The sequence below is a fragment of the Podarcis vaucheri genome (genome assembly GCF_965113315.1).
Source record: "Podarcis vaucheri genome assembly, chromosome: 6".
In the NCBI taxonomy this organism is placed as follows: domain Eukaryota; kingdom Metazoa; phylum Chordata; class Lepidosauria; order Squamata; family Lacertidae; genus Podarcis; species Podarcis vaucheri.
The window spans coordinates 10,555,137-10,580,621 of NC_138764.1; the positions used below are offsets into that span (position 1 = coordinate 10,555,137).

The 25,485-nt window shown below is 46.0% G+C and overlaps 2 protein-coding genes across 3 annotated transcripts in view; one reads left to right on the forward strand and one right to left on the reverse strand.

Annotated features, from left to right (window-relative positions):
* Positions 1-2,050, forward strand: part of AXDND1 (axonemal dynein light chain domain containing 1) — a 41,103-nt gene extending 39,053 nt beyond the window's left edge. For both annotated transcript variants that reach the window (XM_082229042.1, XM_082229043.1), the window contains one exon: positions 1,820-2,050. In XM_082229042.1, coding sequence (XP_082085168.1) covers positions 1,820-1,905 — 86 coding nt within the window. In that variant the 3' untranslated portion in view covers positions 1,906-2,050. The remainder of the gene's footprint in view (positions 1-1,819) is intronic.
* Positions 2,051-4,841: 2,791 nt separating this feature from the next.
* Positions 4,842-23,770, reverse strand: NPHS2 (NPHS2 stomatin family member, podocin). The gene is made up of 8 exons (XM_082229100.1): positions 22,983-23,770; positions 18,182-18,285; positions 15,932-16,004; positions 13,272-13,354; positions 11,273-11,476; positions 10,360-10,415; positions 8,869-8,947; positions 4,842-7,518 (listed from the first exon to the last, which is right to left on the reverse strand). Exons 1-8 carry the CDS (start codon positions 23,269-23,271, stop codon positions 7,246-7,248), a joined length of 1,161 nt encoding a protein of 386 aa, XP_082085226.1. The 5' UTR covers positions 23,272-23,770; the 3' UTR covers positions 4,842-7,245.
* Positions 23,771-25,485: the final 1,715 nt, after the last annotated feature.

Here is a 25,485-nt window from a genome sequence, read left to right on the forward strand (position 1 = left end):
AAGGTTGGGGGGAACGAGAGGGCAGGCTCTGGCAGAATGCTTGGCTTGCCACTACTTTGGATACAACCCACCATCTTCCCCCCTCTCCACCCGTAGTCAGAAACGGAATGTTACTGCAGAAGTTGTCCCAGATGCCTTTCTGTTCCTTTGTTTCTGCTCTTAGTAAGTAAATATGTGTAGCCACTTCCCCATCATTACTACTCCCTGAAGGTTGCAAGAATCAAAATGCTAGGCTGTACCTAAGGCAGGCTGGGGAGAGAGATGGTTTGCTGATTGAAGGTCTTTTCATTCCCCCCCCCCCAATAACAGCAGGCTGTTTATTTCTCCATTTAAAAATGGTAACGTGAGAATTAGCTGACTTGCCCAGTCCATCTCCTGAGTCTGATAGGGGGATCCTTTCCACACGGACAACAAACAGAGGCCTAGTTCACACCTGTGTATCAGTTGCTTGATTTGTCTGTTCTTGATTAGTGTTTGATGACTGGCAGCTGTCACCTGGTCTGCCCAGGAGGGTGAGGTAGTAGACTGGACTGTGGCACTACAGACAGCAGCCAGGAAAATCACCTTTTTGGTTGTTCTTTATTATAAAGTGTATCCTGTAAGTAGAATGTTAGCACAGCAGGGAATGGACTAATCTAGAACTATTCTCCCTGGTGTGTTAGGTTTCCACTTTCAGAAACCTATTCCGAACTTAAAAATAGGAAGTGTAATGCTGGTGGTCAACAAAAGAGGTTTAAAGACTGTCTCAAAGCAAATCTTTAAAAATGTATTATAAACACTAACAATTGGGAAACACTTGCCTGTGAGCGCTCCAATTGGAGAACAGCCTTTACCAAAGGTGTCATGGGCTTTGAAGACACTCGAACTCAGGACGCAAGGGAGAAACATGCTAAGAGGAAGGCACGCTTGGCAAATCCACACCATGATCAACTCCCACCCGGAATCCAATGTCCCCACTGTGGAAGGACGTGGGGATCCAGAATTGGCCTCCACAATCATTTACGGACTCACTGTTGAGACTGTGTTCATGGAAGACAATCTCACTCAGCTACGAGTGATCGCCAAAGAAGAAGAAGACTTCCATCTGCATTGCTGAAGTGGCACAACCCATTATGCATCCTCAATCTGCTACATGTGTAGCTCTGGCCTGAATAGGTGATGTTTCTGTTGAAAAGCAGTGTGTTGTGGGGTGAAAGGAAAGTTCTTCATTGCTTAATAATGTCATAATTCACATGTCATAATTCATTTGATGCTGCAGTCATGAAGTAATGAAGATGCATGTTACGAACCAATCCAGGGAGCTGAAGAAGCAAACTGCATTGCACTGGCTAAGAATGTGAGCAGGGAATTCCCTAGTTGAACCCTTACCTAACCCAGTTGGTGGTCCGAGCAAGCTTTTATCAGCCTAAGCTGCTCATCTGCAGCGTGATACTGGTTGTATCAGGATTGTTGATTTACTTTGAACAAAGTACTGTGTACATGTCAGAGATCGGTGTGTCTTAGATTGTGGAAATAAGTGGGGTTGAGCACATAATGCTCTGTTGGAATATTCCCATTATGGGTGAGGTTCCCACTGAGAACAGGTATACTTATAAAGTGTGAACATGACAAACATGGGTTTGTGGATGCATATGCTGTTCATAATCATTCTTTGGGCAGCTGGGTTTGGTCTTGATTCCCTCAAGGCTATGCTTGGGCTGAAACCTGGACTTGTCGCAGAGTAGAGTATGAGGTTTCTCTGAGCTACTAGTTCTCATATTGTCTAGGTGTTGACAATGTCAGTGTTTAAGTGCTTCTTGCTGTGCATCTGTCGTTGCAGAAGTTGTCGTTAAGGAGCAAACTGAATCACCTTCCCAGCCCAGCACTCCTAAGCCGAAGAAGAAATTCCCCAAGCCCAAGCGCTGAAGAAGAGGGTGACCTCCAGAAGGCCTTTGGCTCCTGCTTGTAGCTGGCACTGGACGCAGATGGAGGGTTGTGCATTAGTGGCTACTTGGAATTCTCCCAGCTCTGTTAAACTATTGGTTCAGTACATGGAAAGGAGTTAACTCAACCAAGTGGGATTGATTCCCAGTTTCTGTTATTTATATAGAACATATTCAAGGTCTAGGTTAGAGTTGCCCTGATATTTCACTGTGTTTACCTATACAGGCTGAATTGAAGAATAACTCAATAGGAAATATTTGGGGTTTTTGTTTGAACTCCCCACCCCACCCCCCAAAAAACCCCACTCGATCCATCTTTGGAGTTTTTCACTAGTAGATGCATTGGGAGTGTCTTGGACCAGAGGGTTTAGTATCCGGTAATTACTTGGCATTGGACGCGGATGGCGCTGTGGGTTAAACCACAGAGCCTAGGGCTTGCCCATCGGAAGGTAGGCGGTTCGAATCCCTGTGACGGGGTGAGCTCCTGTTGCTCAGTCCCAGCTCCTGCCAACCTAGCAGTTTGAAAGCATGTCAAAGTGCAAGTAGATAAATAGGTACTGCTCTGGCGGGAAGGTAAACGGCGTTTCCGTGCACTGCTCTGGTTCACCAGAAGCGGCTTAGTCATGCTGGCCACATGACCCAGAAGCTGTACGCCGGCTCCCTCAGCCTATAGAGCGAGATGAACGTCGCAACCCCAGAGTCGTCCGCAACTGGACCTAATGGTCAGGGGTCCCTTTACCTTTAATTATTTGGCATGATTCCCTTCCCTCAAGTTCTCTAGTAGTTCTCTTTGTTTACGTAAGGTAGGAGACTTAGAAGCACTTCCAAATGTCTCCCAAGCATAGCACAAGGTGAATGAACAAGCCCAGCCTTCCAAAGAGCAGGGAGGGATAGTTCCCTAATCTCATGCAGGTATTGGAATTGACAGAAGCAGTGAGAGACTTCCACTGTTCCTGGCTACTCATAAAGCCTGAAGTAAACAGAAAGAAGACTCTTCTGGCTGTGGAATCTTCTGCAAAGAGCAGGCTATTCACTCACATCACACCATGCTTTGGAGACACTTAGAACTAGCCAGATGGAATCTAACTGCTTCTGAGACGCTCTTAGCTTGTCACAAGATGCGATCCTGATTGATTACTTCACCCAGACCCCGTACCTGTGCTGGAGGACTCGGGGAAGGGGAAGGCCCTACAGTTTTTCCTCAAACTTGGGTTCTCAGCTGTTGTTGGACTACAACTCCCATCAGCTAGCAGGACCAACGATCAGGGATGATGGGACTTGTAGTCCCTATTATGAAGCGAGAGACTCCTCACAACTTCCAAGTTTTTGTGAGAGGGAGGGTCACGGCTGCTGTCCTTTTTCACAAGTCATCAGGAAGAGATTGGTGGTTGTTTATGGCACTTGTGAAACACTGATCCTTTGTGAATGGAAGGTGACTTACCAAATATTTTAGACTGATCTGGTATCAGTACTTTTTCTGTCCCAACACTGCATCCATGCTACAGCCTTTCCTGAAGAAATGTGTCTTCATAGGGGAACATATTTTGCCCCTTTGTTGAACCATCTTCTGCCTCATTGCCACCCCATTCTTCCTTCAGGGGTAAATAAGAGCTAGCATGGTATTTTGAACAGGAAAGCAGAGTAAGCCAAAGTTTGGCTGCGCACACCTGTTCATGGCATTGTAAAATCCTGGCCAAAAGATGCCATCTAGCAGAAATGAGCAGAAATGCAGCTTGATTTATTTAAGTACGTTCCACTTTCCTTTCTGCAGAGAACATAGGAAGCTGCTTTGTATAATTGGTTCATCTGACCGGTGCCAGATCTAGATCGGTGCAGGCAGTTTCCTGACACAGGGCGTTGAGCTGAATGGTTGCAAAATAGCAGTGTTACTGTAATGGTTCTAGGGGTTGCTCATGCGTAAGCCGGTGCAAACACCTGGTTGGGTTGTCTGAGTGAACCTTTTTTGTCCGGACAGCCACTCACCTGTGGCTGTCTCAATCGCTGGCAGAATCCGTCAGTGGGCGTTTCTTAAACTTCTTCCAGCAAAGAAGCTCTTTGACGCCTAGTCTCCTCCTACTCTCTCTGCGCGAAAGCCTTCTGCGCAAGGAGGGCGTAGGCAGCGGAGGACCTCTACTCTCCCCGCTGGTCCCAGGCAAGGAGTCATGGGACCGCCTCGCCGCTTCCCCCATCTGCCCCCCTTCTCCACTGGTGCTACGCTGATTCTCTTCCCCAGAAGATGGGCTGCCTCTCCCAATCCCGGGACGCTCTCCGGAATCCCTCTGGATTTTGCTCTCTCCCTCCGGCACTGATGGCAGTTCCCTGACAGTTACTAATACCTGTATTTACTTGGTTGCCTACTCACAATTAAGCCCTGGTCAGACAGGCGATTGAGTTGCCACAACTATGTCATAGTGCACTTGAGAGCATGTGCAGAACAGAAGGCGAGGGAGGGGAGAGAAATACTGGAGGAGGCACTAAATTTTGTTTTTGCTCAGGATATCATACTACCAAAGTCTGCCCCTGATCTGACACAGCATTCTCTCTTTTCAGTGGCAACAGCTCTCTTGAATCACAGGCAGAAGTGTCTTCTGTTCCCTGTTCACCAAGAGCCTTTTAATTGGAAATGCATGAAATGGCTGCACCACTGAGCTATAGGTGCTCCATGTGCTGCTCAGTTGGAGACTTCATTTTAAATGAGATTAATATAGATGCTGGAGGAAATGCAACATCACTCGGGCTGGAGTGCTTTTCCTCCCAAACTGCTTTGGTTGCTGCAGCTTTAATCCTGCCTCAAAAGCTGGGCACCTGTAATGAAGACAAGCGAGGGACCATGTTTCTATGGTGGTAGGAGGAAGGAGCCTTGCAATAAAATAATAATAATAATAGTAATAATAGTTATACCCCGCCCATCGGGTTGGGTTTTCCCAGCCACTCTGGGCGGCTTCCAACAAAATATTAAAATATAATAGTACATTAAAAGCTTCCCTAAACAGGGCTGCCTTCAGATGTCTTCTAAAAGGAAATATATAGGAAATTATAGGAAATAATGCCTGTTTGCTTATTTTAGAAATATTTTTTAATACCAGAGGCCAGTGCCGGAGAAAGGAAGGACACTCTACCCACTACAATTGTTAAAGGAAGAAAGGAAATTTGCACAGTCAGAAGATTATATTTATTATTATTATTACTTTAAAAAATATAATAGGCTGCTTTTCAGCCCAGAGTCTCCAAGGGTGATGTTAACAAAGTTCACATAATATCAGAGCACGTAGAAACCACAAAAATACTAAAACAAGTAGCAGTGAGGCTGAAAATAAGAACCGCAGACAAAATTTACCATTCTAAAAGCTCTTAGCAAGAGCTGATCAAGTAAGAAGGTTCCACCTGGCGCTGAATATACGTCGGATTTAGCACACGTTAGATGAATTTGTTGACTAGCTTGAGTTTCTTCTTTTGCAGAATTTGCCATTTTGTGTTCAAAGTTTTTCTTCTGTTTTTATGGGAACAACAGAGCAGAACAAGGGCTAAGCTCAAGTTGTGTATGTGAGGAAGCGCCTCCTGTGTTTTCCTTCCGCTCAGTAGAAACCACCCATTTGTTTTCTTTGCTCCTTCCACTAAATCGTCTCTACTGAGTCTGAGACTCTTGGGCTGCTGATGGCACTGCCAGCCTGCATTGTCCAGGCCCAGCCCAATCCTTGTCCCTCTGCTGAAAGAGACACAGATGGTGTCCCACCTCTGTTGGCTTTAATGATAGACGGGAAGGGAGGGCTACTCCCTGAGCCAATTAACAATTAAAGCAAACAGACAGCAAACAGCTTTCACAGCAAGTTCCCAAACTTCGTTTGTGCTGTGCTGCTCACTTTCACTCTGAACTGCATCAGGCAGGACACACCATTTTCAGGCTCAAGGAGGTGGGAGGACTGGCCTTAAGCTTCTCACACTCCACCACCAACACTTCTTATCTTCGTATCTTACAATGGTACCTGCCTTTCGAAATAGGGACAAGGAACGGAATGACTAGAGAATAAGAACGCCCAACGGGTGAGCTTATTATCCAGCTCTTCAAGATGTTAAAAGGAAGCATGCATTAACTTTCTCCGTCCCTGTTGTTGTTGTTTAGTCATTTAGTCGTGTCCGACTCTTCGTGGCCCCCTGGACCAGAGCACACCAGGCACTTCTGTCTCCCACTGCCTCCTGCAGTTTGGTCAAACTCATGCTGGTAGCTTTGAGAACACTGTCCCACCATCTCGTCCTCTGTCATCCCCTTCTCCTTGTGCCCTCCATCTTTCCCAACATCAGGGTTTTTCCAGGGAGTCTTCTCTTCTCATGAGGTGGCCAAAGTATTGGAGCCTCAGCTTCAGGATCTGTCCTTCCAGTGAGCACTCAGGGCTGATTTCCTTCAGAATGGAGAGGTTTGATCTTCTTGCAGTCCATGGGACTCTCAAGAGTCTCCTCCAGCACCATAATTCAAAAGCATCCATTCTCCGGCGATCAGCCTTCTTTATGGTCCAGCTCTCACTTCCATACATCACTACTGGGAAAACCATAGCTTTTACTATACGGACCTTTGTTGGCAAGGTGATGTCTCTACTGAGCAATTATGACTGGTTCAGGGTCACCCAGTGGGCTTTTCAGCAGAATAATAATTTGAACTCGGTATTGGATTTTAACTGGGAATAATATCACATGGGGGTGGTTAGATACCTAGCAAGCTTTGACTGTGCATCTAAAAATATAATGTGGAAAGAAACAAATACACATTTGAAAAAACGGGGCTGGGATGCACTCCCCCCCCCCAGCTAGGACTGGCTGCAATTCCCTGTTTTATACACTTGGTGGCAAAGCAGCCGCCCTCATCATATGTAGCCCAGCTGCTGACCTCTCAGTTCAGGAGTTTAAAAGTTTAAGCAGATTTAATTACAGGGGGCCCAATAGAGGATCAACCATGATTACATCAGCTACAGTTTGAAATGCAGATTCTTCTGCCGAATTCCTGTAGCGGAGTGGCAAAATGTTTTCAGACCAAGGGCCACATTGCCTCATAAGCAGCCTCCAAGGGGCCGCATTCTAGTAGTGAATGGGGCCCAGGGCAAACACAGGCAGAGCAACAGCTACGAATTTTGCCTTCATCCAATAGGCAGTTCCTACACAGACTAACATCCCCTCTCTCACTCTCCATCCAGGTGAGTTCAAGGGCATATTTCAGCCAGGCAAAAACACTTCAGGAGGGTGCAAAGCAGGTGGGTACGAATTATGGACTAGGCCAGGGTTTACGGCCTGAGGAGCTAGACAAAGAGGCCTAGAGGCTGCCCCTGGCTTAGTCCTACAACATTGGGGAATCCTTCGCCTTTGGAGCCTCTGGGTTGCTGGCGACATCTGAAGAGCGGTTGCAGCCTGTGGATTTCATCTTGTCTCCTGATGAAGGATTCATGAGGTCAAGGGGGAAAGGAAGAATAAAGGTGGACGGCTTCTCTGCAGACAGGCTTTGCAGCATGTGAAGGTAGCGGAGCTGGAGGGCGGCTGGTGTGTGGGAAAGCGCCTCTGCTGCCACCTTCAGCGATTCGGAAGCAGCCTTTTCTCCTTCAGCAGCTATGACCTAGAACACAAGGTATTTAGAAGATCTTCCTTTGGGGCAGGAGGCAACGAAGTTTTGCTCAGAGTAGACCCCTTGATATCAATGGGACTAACTTTGATGGGTTCATTCATCTCAATGGGTCTACCCTGAGTAAAACTTTGCCCTTCCATAATGGTGCCCTTCAGTGTTGTAGAAGCAACGCTGTTCGTCAGCTGGAAGTAAAACGAAAACAGGTTCTGCACAGCACTTAAAATAGTGCTACGTTGATTGCTCACCCTCAAGGCCAAAAACCACCTCTAATGTTTCCTCAGAAGCAAGTTCAACTGAGTAAAAGCCCTCCAGTGTTAATTAGATGCTTATTATGTGCAGGTTCTCGGCGTTCGTTTCTTCCTGAGGTAATTTCCTCTTATTAGTCAGCATTTGTTCCTAGTCTGAGGGCAGGGAAAAGTGATTTATTTCCTTGCATTCCCCCCCCTTTTTTTAGTAAAATAGCACTGTTTTCCTATAAAAAATAATAAAATGGTGGGGGGGGGGATAATGAAAAGAAACTTGTAATTAATTCCTACCACAGGGGAACAACTGGCTTATAAGGGACAGCATCCGGACAATATCTTATTCAAGTGTCAGCCCATACTCCCCTGTCAATGGATTTGGATGTTCCCAATCTCTGGATAATCCATTAAAGGAAGAAAAGTCAATATAAAGTCACTTATTGCCTGACTTTATATTGGATGTTTTGACGTGTGTTACATGTGGTGATATTTTCCTGTGTGCCACTTATCGCTTCAATTTCCATTTTGTGTCCGACAGCCCAAAGGAAAGCATGCAGGGTTAGCGTGGAAGAAATTTATTTCATTCTTGTGCTGCGTAGAATTGAAATAGTCTGGAGCTTCCATTTTCCAGTGCAGCTCCCAAACAGCCTTCATGTTGTACCTCCTCCATCTCTTAGGTTTCCAGCCAAAGGAAATGGATTTACATCTATAAATTAACTAGTGCAAACAAGAAGGGCTCATTGTTTTAGATCAGGCACCCCCAAACTCGGCCCTCCAGATGTTTTGGGACTACAGTTCCCATCATCCCTGGCCACGCCCTGTTAGCTAGGGATGATGGGCGATGCAGTCCCAAAACATCTGGAGGGACGAGTTTGGGGGTGCCTGCTTTAGATTAACAAAAGCTGGATAGCCAACAGAATTAGTTTTGGCCAGTGACCCACTCCCGTGTGCTGTGAGATGCAGGCAGAACCATGGCCAACGCTTGTCTGATTAGACCTGAAGAGAAGCAAGCTTGGGAGGACAGCATCTCTCTCCCCTAGCTCCCTCCTGCCCAGAGCTTCCAGTAATAAAAACATACCGTGTCCGGGTATTGCCTTACCCTCACTTTGGCCTGTCTCTGGGCTTCGGCTTGTGCAGCCAGGGACTCCTGAAGCTCCGTTGGCAACCGCACATCTTTACTGAAATTAATGAAATTAATGAAATCTGGGACTGCAGACCCAAACTGGAAACAGCGTACAGTCATACCTCATGTTATGTTTGCTTCATGATACGTTTTTTCAGGGTGTGTCCTGCGGCGACCCGGAAGGAGTTACTTCCGGGTTTCACCACTCGCGCATGCACAGAAGCGCTAAATCACACACACCTGCGCAGATACGGTGCTTCAGGTTGCGGGCTTTTCATGTTGGGAACAGGCCTCTGGAACGGATCCCGTTTGCAACCAGAGGTACCACTGTAAATGATTTTCTGTTTAAGAACACAAGAAGAGCCTGGCTGCTGGATCAGACCAATGGCCTATCTAGTCCAGCACCCTGTGGGAAGCAGGACCTGAGCATGGTAGCACCCTGCCCACCTGTGATTGCCAGCAGCTGGTATGCAGAGGGTAGAGGGGGAACATAGCCACCGTGGTTGGTACAACCACTTAGCTCAGGAAGGAAACTTTGTACTACACCGGGGGGGGGGGTACTAGCTGTAGCTGACCAGCTAGTTACCAGATTAAATGGGACCTTTGTCTTTTGTGCCAGCTGAAAAGCCAGTCACTAGTAGAAAAAAGAATCTGTTGCCCTCCCACTTTTGCTGGACTCTGGCTCCCACCAACCCAATAAAACCTTAGCTTTTTTCATCCTGTTCCACTTCCCCAGCAGGATTGCAGGAGCAGCAGAAAACTGACAGTCCAGGAAGGCTGAGCAATACATCTGGTTCACAGCTGCCTTTTCTGGATGGCGCCAAACTGATTCAGTGCTGGGATCAGGACAGGAGGCAATTCTTATTCTGCCCTCACTGTGATCAGTGAGAAGACACCCAAGGCTGCCTGGCTGCCAGAAGGGATGGGAGTAATTGGCCAGAGCCCTCCCTTCCGCGCTCTTGGTGGGGCTGTGGAGCCAATTGCCACCTGGCACCCTTGCCTTGAGGATAGCATAGCAAAATGGGAGCTCCTCTAAAGTTTTGTCCAAGGTGACTCTAAACAAATGGAGAGCTGGTCAGCTGTAGCCTTTCTGGCCATATGTAGATCCATAAAATTGCAGGAACGGGGTAACTTTTGGTGCTCTGAGCTGCCAGTTTTTAAGCAGCTCCTCTTACATTTCTGGTCATTGAAATCAACCCTTTTCAACCCCAGCCATGTCAAAACAGATGGGCGAGGAGCTAGCTGTGCCCCTGCGAGAGACAGCAGCAGAAGGATCAAGGAGGAGGCCCAAAAAATGGTGGCTTGTACCAGGGTGACCCCTATGCCCAGGGATTGTTCAAGGGGAGAAATAACAAAAACTGATTATACTCATAGGGGCGGCATTGACAATAGTGAAATGTCTCAAAGACCCCTCTCTTGACATTTTGTCACCTAATTATTTCTGCAGATCTCACATTTCATACCTACATTTCTGTCCTTTCCACCTTGATCCCCCACTGACAGGTGATGGCATCCACAGCCACCTGCAAAAAAAGTTCTTATTGGGAGAAGCTTTATATGATGGATGAGCAACTTAAAAAATGCAGACACAGCAGTGTCCTAACATTTATATTGAGAAGTGCTCTAGAAGTAAAGCTACCCTGAGTTAGGTGAGCACAGAGCTGTTCAATAAAGGATTACAGCTTTTTCAAAAAGGTTCCCTTTTCTCCGTCTTGGCTACTAGCTGATTATAGGTCAATCCTTAATTAATTTGTCAGATTCCTATCTAAAGTTACCTAAACTGGAGCAAAGTCTAGTACCTTTTGTCTGCCCCAAACCCAACTGCCTATCATTTACTGGGCCACTTAAAGGTCTACTATGAGAGGGAGAAAAAGGCCTCTCTAGCCACTCACTTCACTAAAAGGGCATGCAGTTAATCTTCTATTTATAAAATTGTCTCTCCCTATCAACCAGAATAGACTAAGACAATGTGCAGTTCACAAAATAGTACATTTATCACCAAGCTATTCAAAGCATCACTTTCTAGTTTCTGCAAGCTGTTCTTAAAGGTGCAGGAGACCACAGTAAGCTGATTCACCTGGTCAGTTGGCAACCCTACCTTTGGCGGCTGTATAGTGTCTGGTTGCCTGTTGTTGTTGTTTGAAAGGAAATGCTGCCCTGGGTGGATCTTGCAAGGCAGTTCTGAGTTTACGTACTGTAAAGCCACTTTCAGGAAGGAGAAGGTGCCCAATAGCAAGGCAGAAGCATTTCCCTCGTGTCCTTTCATTGGTTACCATACCATTTCCCCAGTTCTGCTTTGTAGCAGCCACTGGGCAAGCCTCCCACCCTGAGTGATGGACTTCCCCACCATGTCCTCTGTACAGCGCTACAGCCAACCCACCTTTATCTCCTGGCTGATGCTCTTCCTCTCCATCAGGATGTCTGTGAGCGACCGCTGTGCCAGAAAGCGCTTTGCGATGGTCGGCACGAGCAGCTGGATTGCCTTCGAGTGGTTGGCGAGGGTGGTCATGACGAGTGTGGCATTCTCCATGCGATAGTAACAGATGGTATCTATTTCTAGACTTGCCATGTCCTTGGTTATGGTCTAGGGCAAGCAGAAGGCATTGGGTGACCATCCAACAGAACAGGGGTCGGCAACCTAAGGCCCATGGGCCACAAGCAGCCCACGGGGTTCGTTCAACCGACGAGTCCCAGTGTGCTGCACTAAACAGGCGCAGTGCAGCACAGGAACGGCGCCAGAAATGGCATCTGCGCAGATGCCGGAAATCGCAGGCGCGCGTATGTAATCCGGCCCACAGAGGGATCTCTGCAAGAGTGAACCGGCCCAGGCGAGGTAAACCTTGCCGACCCCTGCAATAGAATGTTATGAAAGCTGGGTGCCTGCCCCTCTCTCTGCTTGAGTGGTGGCAAGAGCCCATGGGGTCCCAGGCACTCACCCAGGGTCTGCGTTCCTTTGGAGAATTGAAGACGCAGCAGAGATTGTTGTGGCTTTAAGAAATATGGTTTATTCACCTATTCACACCTTCAGTCTGCATGAAAGGAGTCCAGGTCTTACTGCACAGTCATTTCAAGAGGGGTTTGTCGCCCACAGCAGTGTGGCCCTATAGCAGCCAGCCTCCTCCAAAGATGGATCTCAGCTCTTCTTCCTGCTTTTTCTTCCCAGCAACGCTTGCTCAAAAATCCCTTTTCCTGTCCCCTCAAACACACACTCCATCACTTTGGTAACATCTCATTCTCCAGTGGCCCAACAACGCCTTTTGTTCTTCACTAAGCCAGCCAGGCTGCTTTGTAGAAGCCAGCCCAGGGATTCCCTGTCTGGCACAGCTCTGCAGCTTGTACTTTAATCCATATCCCAATTAATCAAAATACTAGCATTTATTCATTCCTAGGGTTGTTTTTTGGAGGGTCCCCTCAAATCTATAACAATAAAATACAGTTTTGCCAATGGAAAAATAACAGGAAATTGGATTCCAGCCCTGGGCTGGACTGAGCTGTTTCTACGTACCGTATTGGCCTAAATATATGCCTCACTTTCCCCCCCAAATTCCAGCCGTGAAAAGTTGAAAGTGCGGCTTAAATTTGCAACCTTACAAAAACGGACCTTTACAATACTGTTGCTTAAACAGGCATACAGTAAAACAGAACAGGTATGAGTGCCTACGGAATTTTAAGGGAGTGGCTTATATTCGGATATTGTCGTTTTCTCTCTCCCCCCCCCCCCCGAATTTAAAGGTGCAGCTTATATTCGGATGTGACTTATATTCGGGCCAATACGGTGCAGTGGTACCTGGATTTAAGAACAGTCCGGTTTAAGAACAATTTGGCTTACAAACGCCTCAAAACCGGAAATAGTGTCTTGGTTTGAGAACTTTACCTCGGTCTAAGAACGGAATCCGAACGGTGGAAGGGCACAGTCGACGGGAGGCCTCATTATGGAAAGCGTGCCTTGGTTTAAGAACGGTTTTGGTTTAAGAATGGACTCCTGGAATGGATTAAGTTCATAAACCAAGGTACCACTGTATTACCAAATAAACATCAGACTGTGTAGATTCCTAACCTTCGCTGGAGATGTCAGGGAATGAACCTGGGATGTTCCGCATGCAATGCAGATGTTCTGTCACTGATCTACAGCCTTCCTTTACGTTAAGTAATCCTACAACTGTCCCGTTAGGTAGATCAGTATAATTATTGTGGGGCTGGGGGTGAGGCTGAGTCAAAATGGCATGCCGAAATGCAATGTAGTTAGTTCATAGACAAGGTGAGATTTGAACCAGGGGCTTCCTAATTAATTGGAATGGTGAATCAAAGTAAACTTCTACTGCATTTGCCTCCTGCAAACAAGCTCAAAGAGCTGAAGGGGCAGACTGTGTCTCTCTTACCTCATAGAAAGGGATCTCTAAGGTTTTGAGGCGAAGGTCTATTTTGTGGTAGGTGTCCAAACATGGCAGGAAAAGGAATAATCCTGTTAGGAGAAAGAGAACAGCAGCACTTGCAAGCTGGATGGTGTAAATAAAGAAGAAAACTCACATTTCTTAATGCAAAAGGTAATAGGCCTGGACTGACTAGGTAGAGAATCCAGCCTTTTTAGTTAGGCAGCAGTGCTTTTTTGGAACCTGAAGATGTAGAACAGAGGTGTGTATTGTTGTAAGAATTCTAAGGTCTCAAATAGGGAATAAATATTCATAAATGCACACGTATCTAAATATATATAAACCATGTATCTGAAATAGCATGGAGAGAGCAATCCTGAAGCCCTTTTGACTCTCCCAATGACCTCAAATATTCCTCTGCAGTAAGGGAGGCAAATGGGGAAAGCCTTCCCATTGTCTTTTTGCTTATGCATCCTGTCTAGAAACTTGGTCAAGATTGAAACTTTCCTTGTTGGGTCGAATTGCAGCTATAAAGATGAATGTATTGCCAAAGATGTTGTTTTTGTTTCAAACCCTACAGATTGTGGACAGAGTGGAATGTTTTGGAAAGTGGCAGAAATATATTTCTAAGTTTGTCTGGCAGGGCAAAAAGCCCAGAATAAAATTTAAGATTCTAACTGATGCAAAGGAAAGAGGGGGATTTGCCCTGCCGGACTTAAGGTTATATTATGAAACTGCAGCCTTCTGCTGGATGAAGGATTGGTTATTGTTAGAGAACACTGATGTCCTAGATCTGGAAGGGTTTAATAATGCCTTTGGATGGCATGCATATTTGTGGTATGACAAGGTTAAGGTTCATAAAGGATTCAAAAACCATATTGTCAGAAAAGCAATATTTATTGTCTGGACAAAATACAAAGACTTACTAGAAAACAAAACCCCGAGATGGCTATCACCAATGGAGGCTAAGGCCCGAAAAAGACTCAATATGGAGGCCGGTTGGCTGAAATATTGGGAAATAATAGAAAAAATTGGAGATAACTGGAGGTTGCAGAGCTTGGAAAAACTAAAGAATAAGGTGCGAGATTGGCTACACTACGCTCAAATTCAAGAGGTTTTTAAATCGGATAAAAAGATAGGATTCCAGGTGGAAAAATCGAAACTAGAGACAGAATTGCTAGAATCAAAAACTAAGGTACTCTCAAGAATGTATAACTTGCTGCTTAAATGGAACACTCAGGATGAGACAGTTAAATCAGCTATGATAAAATGGGCTCAGGATATTGGGCATAACATTATGTTTGAAGACTGGGAAAGGTTATGGACCACCAGAATGAAATTCACGGCATGTAATGCCTTGAAGGAAAATATTATGAAAATGATATATAGGTGGTACATGACCCCAGTCAAGCTCGCAAAGATATATCACCTGTCTGATAATAAATGTTGGAAATGTAAGGAGGCTGAAGGGACATTTTTTCACCTCTGGTGGACCTGTCCAAAAGTGAAGGCCTTCTGGGAAATGATCTACAACGAGTTAAAAAAGGTATTTAAATATACCTTTACTAAGAACCAGAGGCCTTCCTCTTGGGCATTGTCGGCCAGAAAGTGTTAAAAAAGGACAGAACTTTTTTTATGTATGCGACTACAGCAGCAAGAATACTTATTGCAAAATATTGGAAGACACAAGATTTGCCCACGCTGGAAGAGTGGCAGACGCAATTGATGGACTATATGGAACTGGCTGAAATGACTGGCAGAATCCGAGATTTGGGAGAAGAAATAATGGAAGAGGACTGGAAAAAATTCAAGGACTATTTACAAAAACAATACAAGTTGTATGAATGTTAAGAAACTGCATGATTTAGAAAAATACGGCTCCAGTAATTTAATTGTGAGATACAGGAAACTAAGCTATAAGTAAGAAAAGGTCGAAATTTAAAGTAATAATATGTTTAATTTAAGGTACAAATGGGAAAAAAACTACTTTAAATTCAGAAATATAATATTTGAAAAGTACAAAATAAGGTATGAAACAAGGTAATAATTTGCTGGTATTTTTTATTATAAATAATGCAGGGTAAGGGAGATGTGAGGAAGTCCAGTTAGTTACATTTTTTATTTTCTGTTATCTATGTTGTTTGTTGGTATACATGTATCTATTTCTTTGTATGTTATCTTTTTGGTGAATATTTTTTTTTTTTAAAAAAAAGACTTCCAAGAGCCAAACAGAGCAGTTTGGAGGAAGGTATTTGGCTCCCCGGAGGGACGTGGGTGGTGCTGTGGTTTAAGCAAGCGTGCCGCTTGGACTTGCCAATCGGAAGGTCAGCAGTTCGAGGCCCCGTGACGGGGTGAGCTCCCGTTGCTCGGTCCCTGCTCCTGCCAACCTAGCAGTTCGAAAGCACGACAAAGTGCAAGTAGATAAATAGGTACCCTCCGCCCAGAAGCAGCTTAGTCATGCTGGCCACCTGACCCGGAAAAACTGTCTGCAGAAGCGGACAAACGCCAGCTCCCTCGGCCTGTAGAGCAAGATGAGCGCCAGAACCCCAGAATCGTTTGCGACTGGACTTAACTGTCAGGGGTCCCTTTACCTTTATTTGGCTCCCCAGAACTTCCCCAGCTGGTACATAACCTGAGGCTTCCTGAAAGGCTGATAGTTCTATACTTACCGGGCCCTCTGGGCCGTCCGCGAAGAAGGCGTCCAAATCGAAACAAAATGGCTCTTTCATACTCCCGTACAATCTGTCATGGAAAAATGGGTGGTGGGAATCTGTGAGATAAAGCGGAACTACGTACCGTATGGAAACCTCTGCTCTAAAAGCCCACGAGAACGGAAATGCCTGGTGCCGCCTGCTGCAGCAAATGTAAAGAGATGATGGGCCTTTGTTGGGTGGGAAGAATCATCTTCTGTTTCACAGCCGTCATGTATTTCAAGCACATTTCAAGTGCATGACTTTCCCCCAAGAATCCTGGGAAATGCAATGCAGTTCCCAGCATCCATAACAAACTACTTTCCCCAGGATTTTGGAGGGGAAGGCGCATGTTTTCAATGTAGGGTATGGATCAGAGTAGCATGTGAGGCTAAAGGGGCCTCCAGCTGGCCACCAGTGTGCGTGACTAAGGATGAAGAGAGATTCACTTGCTGTTTCTGGCTTAGTTTCTTAAAAACACCATCTGCAGAGGCTCTGGCCCTTGTGAGAAGTTGGCTGTCTGAAGGGGCCAGCAATGGAAGGAACCAAACATTGTTATGCCTCATGTCTGATTGTGGGAGTGTTTGCACAGTGTTTGCTACAGTCTACACCAACATGCAGGGACGCGGGTGGCGTTGTGGGTAAAACCTCAGTGCCTAGGACTTGCTGATCGTATGGTCGGCAGTTCGAATCCCTGCGGCAGGGTGAGCGCCCGTCATTCGGTCCCAGCTCCTGCCCACCTAGCAGTTCGAAAGCACGCCTAAGTGCAAGTAGATAAATAGGTACCGCTTTCTAGCGGGAAGGAAAACGGCATTTCCGTGTGCTGCGCTGGTGCTGGCTCACCAGAGCAGCTTCGTCACGCTGACCACGTGACCCGGAAGTGTCTCGGACAGCGCTGGCTCCCGGCCTCTAGAGTGAGATGAGCGCACAACCCTAGAGTCGGACACGACTGGCCCGTACGGGAAGGGGTACCTTTACCTTTACACCTACATGCTATCTTCTTCCCTGCAATTCAAGCCACCACAAGGAATGTTTGTAAGTTGCATGACCAACTGCAAAAGAAAACAGGGCTTTTGTATCTTTTTAGAGTTGCACAGAAAGGGGAATCGTGGCAAGTACAATTAATTGCGCTCCTGAAAGACAAACTCCACCTTGCAAAAATCCCCACTTCTGCTCAGCTATTAAAGGTACAGAGACCCCTTCCTTTTCTCTTCAGGCATTCTGCCAGCTTCTTTTATTCTCTTCATGTTTTTTAAACTCAGAAGGAAAATGTAGAAGAAAGCTGAATAAACGTAAGCGGCATTATTTCTAAGGTAGGCTCTTTCAGCCTACCTAGATTATTCCAAAGTAACCAGTTTATGTAAGGTGGTGTAGAATAGCTACTACATCTGAAAGGAGAACAATTCTAGCAGATCTTGGGCATATAAATGAAATGGAAGCAAAATTAATTATCGTTATCTCTGCCTCTGAGTAGCAGTAATTACTCCACTTGAAATGCACCTTGAGGTGAAAGAAGACAAGTGGGAAGTAGTACTTTTATTCACAATATGGGTAATTTAAAGGTAAAGGGACCCCTGACCATTAGGTCCAGTTGTGACCGACTCTAGGGTTGTGCGCTCATCTTGCTTTATTGGCCGAGGGAGCCAGCATACAGCTTCCGCGTCATGTGGCCAGCATGACTAAGCCGCTTCTGGCGAACCAGAGCAGCGCACGGAAATCCCGTTTACCTTCCTGCCGGAGCGGTACCTATTTATCTACTTGCACTTTGACGTGCTTTCGAACTGCTAGGTTGGCAGGAGCAGGGACCGAGCAAAGGGAGCTCACCCTGTCAAGGGGATTTGAACTGCCAACCTTCTGATCGGCAAGTCCTAGGCTCAGTGGTTTAACCCACAGCGCCAACTGCGTCCCTAGAACATGATAAAATAGATGAGGGAGACTGCTGTGAGCAGGCAGGAGAACTCTTGGCTTTGTGAAGACTTTGGTATTCAGATTGTAATTGCTGGAAGAATTAGTGTTTTGTGTTATCTGAGGTCTATATATGGATGCTTCACTCACATCAATTTGGAAGTACTTGTTTACTTACACAGCACCTTTGTAAAACCTCGTTCGCATTGAGTCGTACACATAGCAGTGTATGTGAGATGCTTGGTCTTCTGTCTGGGCCTGAACGCGAACTCTGGACATTGCTAAATTGTAGTTCCTGCACATGCAACAGCCCCAATGACTTACCTTCATGCAGAACCAGATGGAAATGGGGAACGTGACTATGAGGAGGAGGAGAGAAAGGATGACAAGAAGCCACTCACAAATGCCTAGGCCTGGAGACTTTGTACCTGCAGGGAAACAGATAAAGAGTAGGTGATGGAACAGGGTCTTTCCCATAGATGGAAACCTGCTTGTGTCATTGCACAAATCAGATGCTCAATAAATATTGAGGTTGAATGTAGCCTGAGTGGCTCGGGCTATTTTGGAAATAGGGTAGAAAAGTGGAGAAAGAATTGAGATAAAATGCCCAGCTTCCACGGGAAACCCCTTATGTTTGGTAACAACTCTCACACTAAGAATTATTTATTAACCCCTGTGTAAAGTTGGAGACTCTTCTTTGCCACCTCTATGCAGTATTTATTTATTCTAATAGCCAATCCTGTACTGGATTCTTAAACGTGTGCTAAATTATACCCACTCACCACACCTCTTAGCGATGGGTGCTGCAAATTTTAAATGGATGGATGTGTTGCTGATTCCACAGCATACACAGGGAGCCACTGCCAAGCAAATGGCGCAGGGCCTCTTTTGTTCTGCTAAGGGCATGCATTATCAGGTTGTGGAAGATATCATGTCAAAAGAAATAAGATAGTGGCCAGCAATTGCCCCTCAAATGCCCAGAAAAATCTGTTGGCCTAGGACTTTATTTAGTCTATAAAATGGTAGCTTCTCATGCCTATTTATGCCAAAACATCGCTGTGTGAGAATTGTTACCTTCTCAGTAAGCTTTTGCCAATGTCATGCTGACACCTTGAATAAGAAGTCTGGCTAGCCTTGGAAATTACCGTATTTTTTGCTTTATAAGACTCACTTTTTCCCCTCCTAAAAAGTAAGGGAAAATGTGTGTGCGTCTTATGGAGCGAATGCAGGCTGTGCAGGTATCACAGAAGCCAGAACAGCAAGAGGGATTGCTGCTTTCACTGCGCAGCGATCCCTCTTGCTGTTCTGGCTTCTGAGATTCAGAATATATTTTTTTTCTTGTTTTCCTCCTCCAAAATCTAGGTGCGTCTTGTGGTCTGGTGCGTCTTATAGAGCGAAAAACACGGTGACTTTGTTGCCAAATATTTGTCAGTCTTTTGCTCTTGTGGGAAGTTGATGTGTTACCCAAACCACCAGCTGTGACTTACTGTGGTGGGAACCTGATATATAACCCAAAGACCAGATGCTGCTTAAGGCAACTTGAACTGTATAGACGTCTCAAAAGCTTTATGACAGCAGAGCTCCAGAACCTGCAGGCTAATCTGGAAAGTGCTGCATGCTAGCTCCATCTCAGTCTTTGTGGGGGGTGGGGTGGGGGGGATCACACCTGTTACCAGGGTTGGCCCAATACATTTCAGCACCTGGAGGTATACAAGGATAGAAATATAATATTAATACAAGACTGTGACTGTCAGGACCCAGTCCTTTGTAGTCCTTTTAGGAAAGTAATTCAACAAAGGAAGTCCAGATGACCTAGGATTGTCTGGTCTCTTGAAGCCAGACTTGGAGATGAAGGAAGTGGCGACTGGCAGCATGGCAGGGTAAAAGATTATGTGGAGGATTTCACCTGCCTGGTCTAGGGAAGAGCCTAGTGGTGCCACCAGGTAGAGCCAATGGGTACAGTGTGGCAGAGTCAGTGCCAAAACGTCTAAACCCAATGAGAAAACAATATAGAATCCCTTAGATTCTGGCTAGACCTCTCCTGTGACCAGGCAACCCTATCTGACAGAAATTCTGAGCATCCCAGAGAGTTAACAGTAACATTTGAGAAGGACCATATGAATTATCCCTGGATTTGGGGGGATCTGCTAGTGTTCTTTTAAAAATCAGGATTGGAGTTCCTGCTTGCACTTCCCAAGAGACAGAACTGGAGCATGCTGGGGTAATAATAGCCAGTGGCGTAGCGTGGGGGGTGCAGGGGGGGCCGGCCACACCGGGCGCAACATCTGGGGGTTAGGGTTAGGGGGTGCAAATCCACGGGTTAGGGGGCGCAAATTACTTGCCTTGCCCCGGGTGCTGACAACCCACGCTATGCCACTGATAATAAAGGTAAAGGTAAAGGTACCCCTGCCCGAACGGGCCAGTCTTGCCAGACTCTGGGGTTTGTGCGCCCATCTCACATTTATTGGCCGGGGGCCAGCGCTGTCCGGAGACACTTCCGGGTCACGTGGCCAGCGTGACAACGCTGCTCTGGCGAGCCAGAGCCGCACACGGAACGCCGTTTACCTTCCCGCTGGTAAGCGGTACCTATTTATCTACTTGCCCCCGGGGGTGCTTTCGAACTGCTAGGTGGGCAGGCGCTGGGACCGAGCAGCGGGAGCGCACCCCGCCGCGGGGATTCGAACCGCCGACCTTTCGATCGGCAAGCCCTAGGCGCTGAGGCTTTAGCCCACAGCGCCACCCGCGTCCCGCCACTGATAATAGCATTCTGTTTATCATGGTGGACAGCCAGATGTTTATGGAAGCCATTAGCACAGCAGAAGCCCTTACCTGAGGAAGGCCAGAATTAGGTGGTGGAGCATCTACTTTGAATTCAGATGGTTCGAGATCGTGAGGCTGGGAGAGATCCCAACGTCAAAACCTCAGAGAGATGCTGCCAGCCAGTGTGGACTACTGAGCTAGGTAGCTAGCAGCTTCCTATTCCTTTCTGAAGCCTGGTGCCGTGAGGCCTGATCGTGTAGTTTGGGACTTGGGTGGGCTTTCTGCCAATCTTGCTTGCTAGAATAGCCTTTCCTTACGTGTTTTGCTAAGCTTAATTCATCACAGGCAGACAGATGGCGGGGAGGGCTGTTGTCAGCACCTGGCATCCTTGGGCAGCTGCTACCACAAATGCCTGGTCTAAGCCCTGCAGTAAATGTTATCCAGTGTTCTGATCAGGCCTGGGCAGTTATGCCTTGCTGCCATTTAATTTTCCCACAATGCCTCAGAGCAGCACCACGTCAGCAGGAACTTAAAAAGGCAGTTAGACTCAGAAGCAATGTAAAAAAATTCCTTCCAGTAGCACCTTAAAGACCAACTAAGTTAGTTCTTGGTATGAGCTTTCGTGTGCATGCACACAAGTGTGCATGCACACGAAAGCTCATACCAAGAACTAACTTAGTTGGTCTTTAAGATGCTACTGGAAGGAATTTTTTTATTTTGACTATGGCAGACCAACACGGCTACCTATCTGTAATCAGAAGCAATGGAAAGGGATCTTGCTTTGCATGGGGCCAACTCATACCTGGAGCAAGCCCCAGAAGATGGATCCAGCAGTCCTGCATTCAAGTTCAAATGTCACGGTTGAATCCATACATGAATCCATACATGATACACGGTTGAATCCTCCTTCCTATTTTCACACCTGGGCAACTCCATTGGGAGATTTGACTTCTGACCTACCATTAAAAAACGGCTCTGATTTGCACTCACAGGAGGCGCTTTGAACAATTTGAAGTGTACTTGGATAGTTTTTGTGTTGCATTTCCACCCCCTGCAAGTTGCTTGCTTCTGTGTCTGTTTGTCTTCAATTAAAAAAAACCACTCTGGCTTTGCTGGCCTCGAGTCAAGGTGCCTTGAGAGTAAAAAAAAAATAAAGATGGTCAGGAAGCAAGAAGTCTGAGGACCACAGCTTCTCCAGTCTCCCTGGTGAGTGCATGTCTCTTTTATACACTCACACTCCACTTAATTAGCTACTACATAAATGGAATGTGAGGACATTGTGTTACCTTTAATCTTACTGGGGAAACACTGTAAGATGATGGAGGCCACTGTTGTTGGTACTATGGTCACGTATCCTACTTTACAGAAGACAATCCTGTTGGAAGGCTTGGGAAAGGATAGCCCTCTATTTGAAGGTTCAAGGGTCCCAGCTCCAGGACTGGTTTTGAAGTTAAAAGGTGAGCAAGCCCTGAAGTTCCCCACCAACAATTGTTACCTGATCCGTTCTTCCCCACTATGGAGAGATGTACCAAATTTAAATTATGGCAGTTATTTCTAAATGCACATCTACATGCCAATGTTATATTCACACTCTGTGATTATTTGTGCCCCCTTTTTGGTGATGCATTTCCTACCTTTTTTTGGTAAGATGTAAGTGGCCACCTTATGCAGCCACAGTCTTCTTCAGACTATTTGGCACTGTGGTCTAAACTACGGAGCCTAGGGCTTGCCGATCGGAAGGTCGGCAGTTTGAATCCCCGTTTCTCGGTCCCTGCTCCTGCCAACCTAGCAGTTTGAAAGCACATCAAGTGCAAGTAGATAAATAATAATAATAATTTATTATTTATACCCCGCCCATCTGGCTGGGCCTCCCCAGCCACTCTGGGCGGCTTCCAAAAAAATATTAAAATACTATAATACATCAGACATTAAAAGCTTCCCTAAACAGGGCTGCCTTCAGATGTCTTCTTAAAGTCTGGTAGTTGTTGTTCTCTTTGACATCTGGTGGGAGGGTGTTCCACAGGGAGGGTGCCACTACCGAGAAGGCCCTCTGCCTGGTTCCCTGTAACTTGGCTTCTCGCAGTGAGGGAACCGCCAGAAGGCACCGCTCCAGGGGGAAGGTAAACGGCGTTTCTGTGCGCTGCTCTGGTTCGCCAGAAGCGGCTTAGTCCTGCTGGCCACATGACCCGGAAGCTGTACGTCAGCTCCCTTGGCCAATAAAGCGAGATGAGCGCCGCAACCCCAGAGTCGTCCGCAACTGGACCTAATGGTCAGGGGTCCCTTTACCTTTTTAGCAGGACACAGTAGATCCAAACTCTGGCATAGTAAGAAAAGCTCAGTGACCCTTAACTACTTGCCCCCTTACCTTCCTCCTGCTTCTCGCTTTCAAGCAAGGCCATCACCTCCATTTCCTCCTCAAACGACACGACATCATCCACATCCACTACTGTGGAAGTGTGGACTTGGTTGTCTGCCTGAAGGCTGCTCTGGGTCTCCTTTTCCCTCTTCCTTCTCCCCAACTCCTGCTGCCTCTCTTTGCTAGTCTTCCGGCTGTGTTCCACTTTGTCCTTCTTCCTGCCATCCTGAATGGCCTGCTCTCTGCTTCTCCCGCGGTGCTCCCTGGAAGAGCTCTGCGGCTTCTTTTCTGCCCTCATTTAGGGAGCCTGCGCTAAGGAAAAGCAACTCTTCGCTGAGGATGTGGGAGTCTGTGCTGCCTGGCCATTTATCCTGTCCAAAAGGGAGGGCCAGAGATGGGAAAGCCATTACCCAGGAGGAGGTTGTTTATTTGTGCCGCTGGAGCTATTGGACAGTGAAATCAGTCAAAATTTTGAGCATCATAGAATCAGCAAGACTTACAGCAATGGTAAGGGGCCAATCAGACCAAAAACTGATAGAGGAGTGGACTAGCGTGAAGGAATACATCAAAAAACATTGTTCAGGTATTAACATATCAATATGCAATGAATGAAACTTAGAGAGTAAAAAATTAAGAAGAAATGGGTATAAGATGCTATAGTCAAAAATAATATTGATAACACAGCAAAAAGAAGAAAAGAAACAAAGGAAGTCACATATAGGTGGAGGGAAGTCAAAATTTATGTCTGTATGTTTAGTTTGTATGTTTGTTTTCTTTTTTTGTAATCTAAGTTGAGAGGTGTACAGTGGTACCTTGGGTTAAGTACTTAATTCGTTCCGGAGGTCCGTTCTTAACCTGAAACTGTTCTTAACCTGAAGCACCACTTTAGCTAATGGGGCCTCCCGCTGCCGCCGGAGCACGATTTCTGTTCTCATTCTGAAGCAAAGTTCTTAACCTGAAGCACTATTTCTGGGTTAGTGGAGTCTGTAACCTGAAGCGTATGTAACCTGAAGCGTATGTAACCCGAGATACCATTGTATGTATCTATGTATAATAAGTGTGTTTAGTGTTCTGGTTTGTGTTTGTAAGTATTGCATTTATCAATAAAAGTTTTTTTTTTTTTAATTGAGCATCATATGCTGTGACTAAAATGAGAGGATCCTGCTGCACATTAATATCAATGCATTGTGGTATACAGTATTTATTTATGTATAAGACTTTTTTTACCTGCTCTTCACCATAAGGTCCCAGGGTGAGTTATGACAATAGAATCGTTACATGAAAAAAAATTAGTAAAACAGTTCAAAACCCAACAGCGTAGATTAAACAAAAGAGGTGGGTCTCTCAAAACAAGACCTAAACTGCCAAATATGCCTCCACAGCCTTGAATCTGATCCATTATGAAATCATTTATTTTATATATGTGTTCAACTCTCCTTCAGTACAATCAACGTGGAGTTGGAAAGGCAGAACCCACAGAGTAGGTGAGGTGAACTGGAGGTGCAAGCACATTACCATTAGGAAAAATATATCAATTTTTCAGATTTTAAGGGGCAAGAAGCAGTGTTAGAACAGTATGAATAGGGGACGACTAACCCAGGTGTCCTCCAGGGTGTTTTTTTTTTATTACCACTCTGGTAGTCAGCACCTGCTAATAGGGGCTGATGGAAGTTATAGTCTAAAGCAGCCAGAGAAAGCCAGGGTGGAAAGGGTTGCTGAAGAACAATCACAAGAGCAGTCATTGTTGCTGATACAAATTACAGGTCCCAGATCTCATGTCAGGAATATTGTTCCTTGAGGAACTTGCTCATAAATACAAGGAAGACAAAGGAGCTTGTGGTGGACTTCAGGAGACAGAAGAGCAACGTCCAGCCACTTTTGATTGATGGGGTCTGTGTGGAGAGGGTAACAACGTTCAGATTTTTGGGCATTGAATTACAAGAGGATCTGTCCCGGAGTGTCAACACAAGGGGGCTTGTGAAGAAGGCGCAGCAGAGACTGTACTTTTTGAGAATACTAAGGAAAAACCATCTTCCGCAGAAACTGCTGCTTGCCTTCTATCACTGTGCCATTGAGAGCGTGCTCACTTATGGCATATGTGTGTGGTACGGAAGCTGTACTACCCAGGACAGGTTGGGGTTGTGCAGGGTTGTTAAGGCAGCAGAGAGCATTGTTGGCTGCCCACTCTCCACCTTAGAGCAGATTTATGCCACAAGGTGCCATAGGAAGGCACTGGACATAGTAAAAGATCCATCGCATCCTGGTCACTGTCTCTTCGAGCTCCTGCCGTTGGGACGGAGATACAGGACGATAAAGACAAGAACGAACCGTCTTAAGAACAGCTTCTTCTCCAGAGCGATCTCGGCCCTGAATGGGAAGCCTGGACTTTGAAAGTCATCTAATCTTCCTTGCTGTATTATACTGTATTGTTTTAATTAGTGTTTTTATAGTTGTTTTGATTTTGTGTGGAGTGCCCTACCTGGGTGGATGGAGCAGCCAAGTAATTTCATTG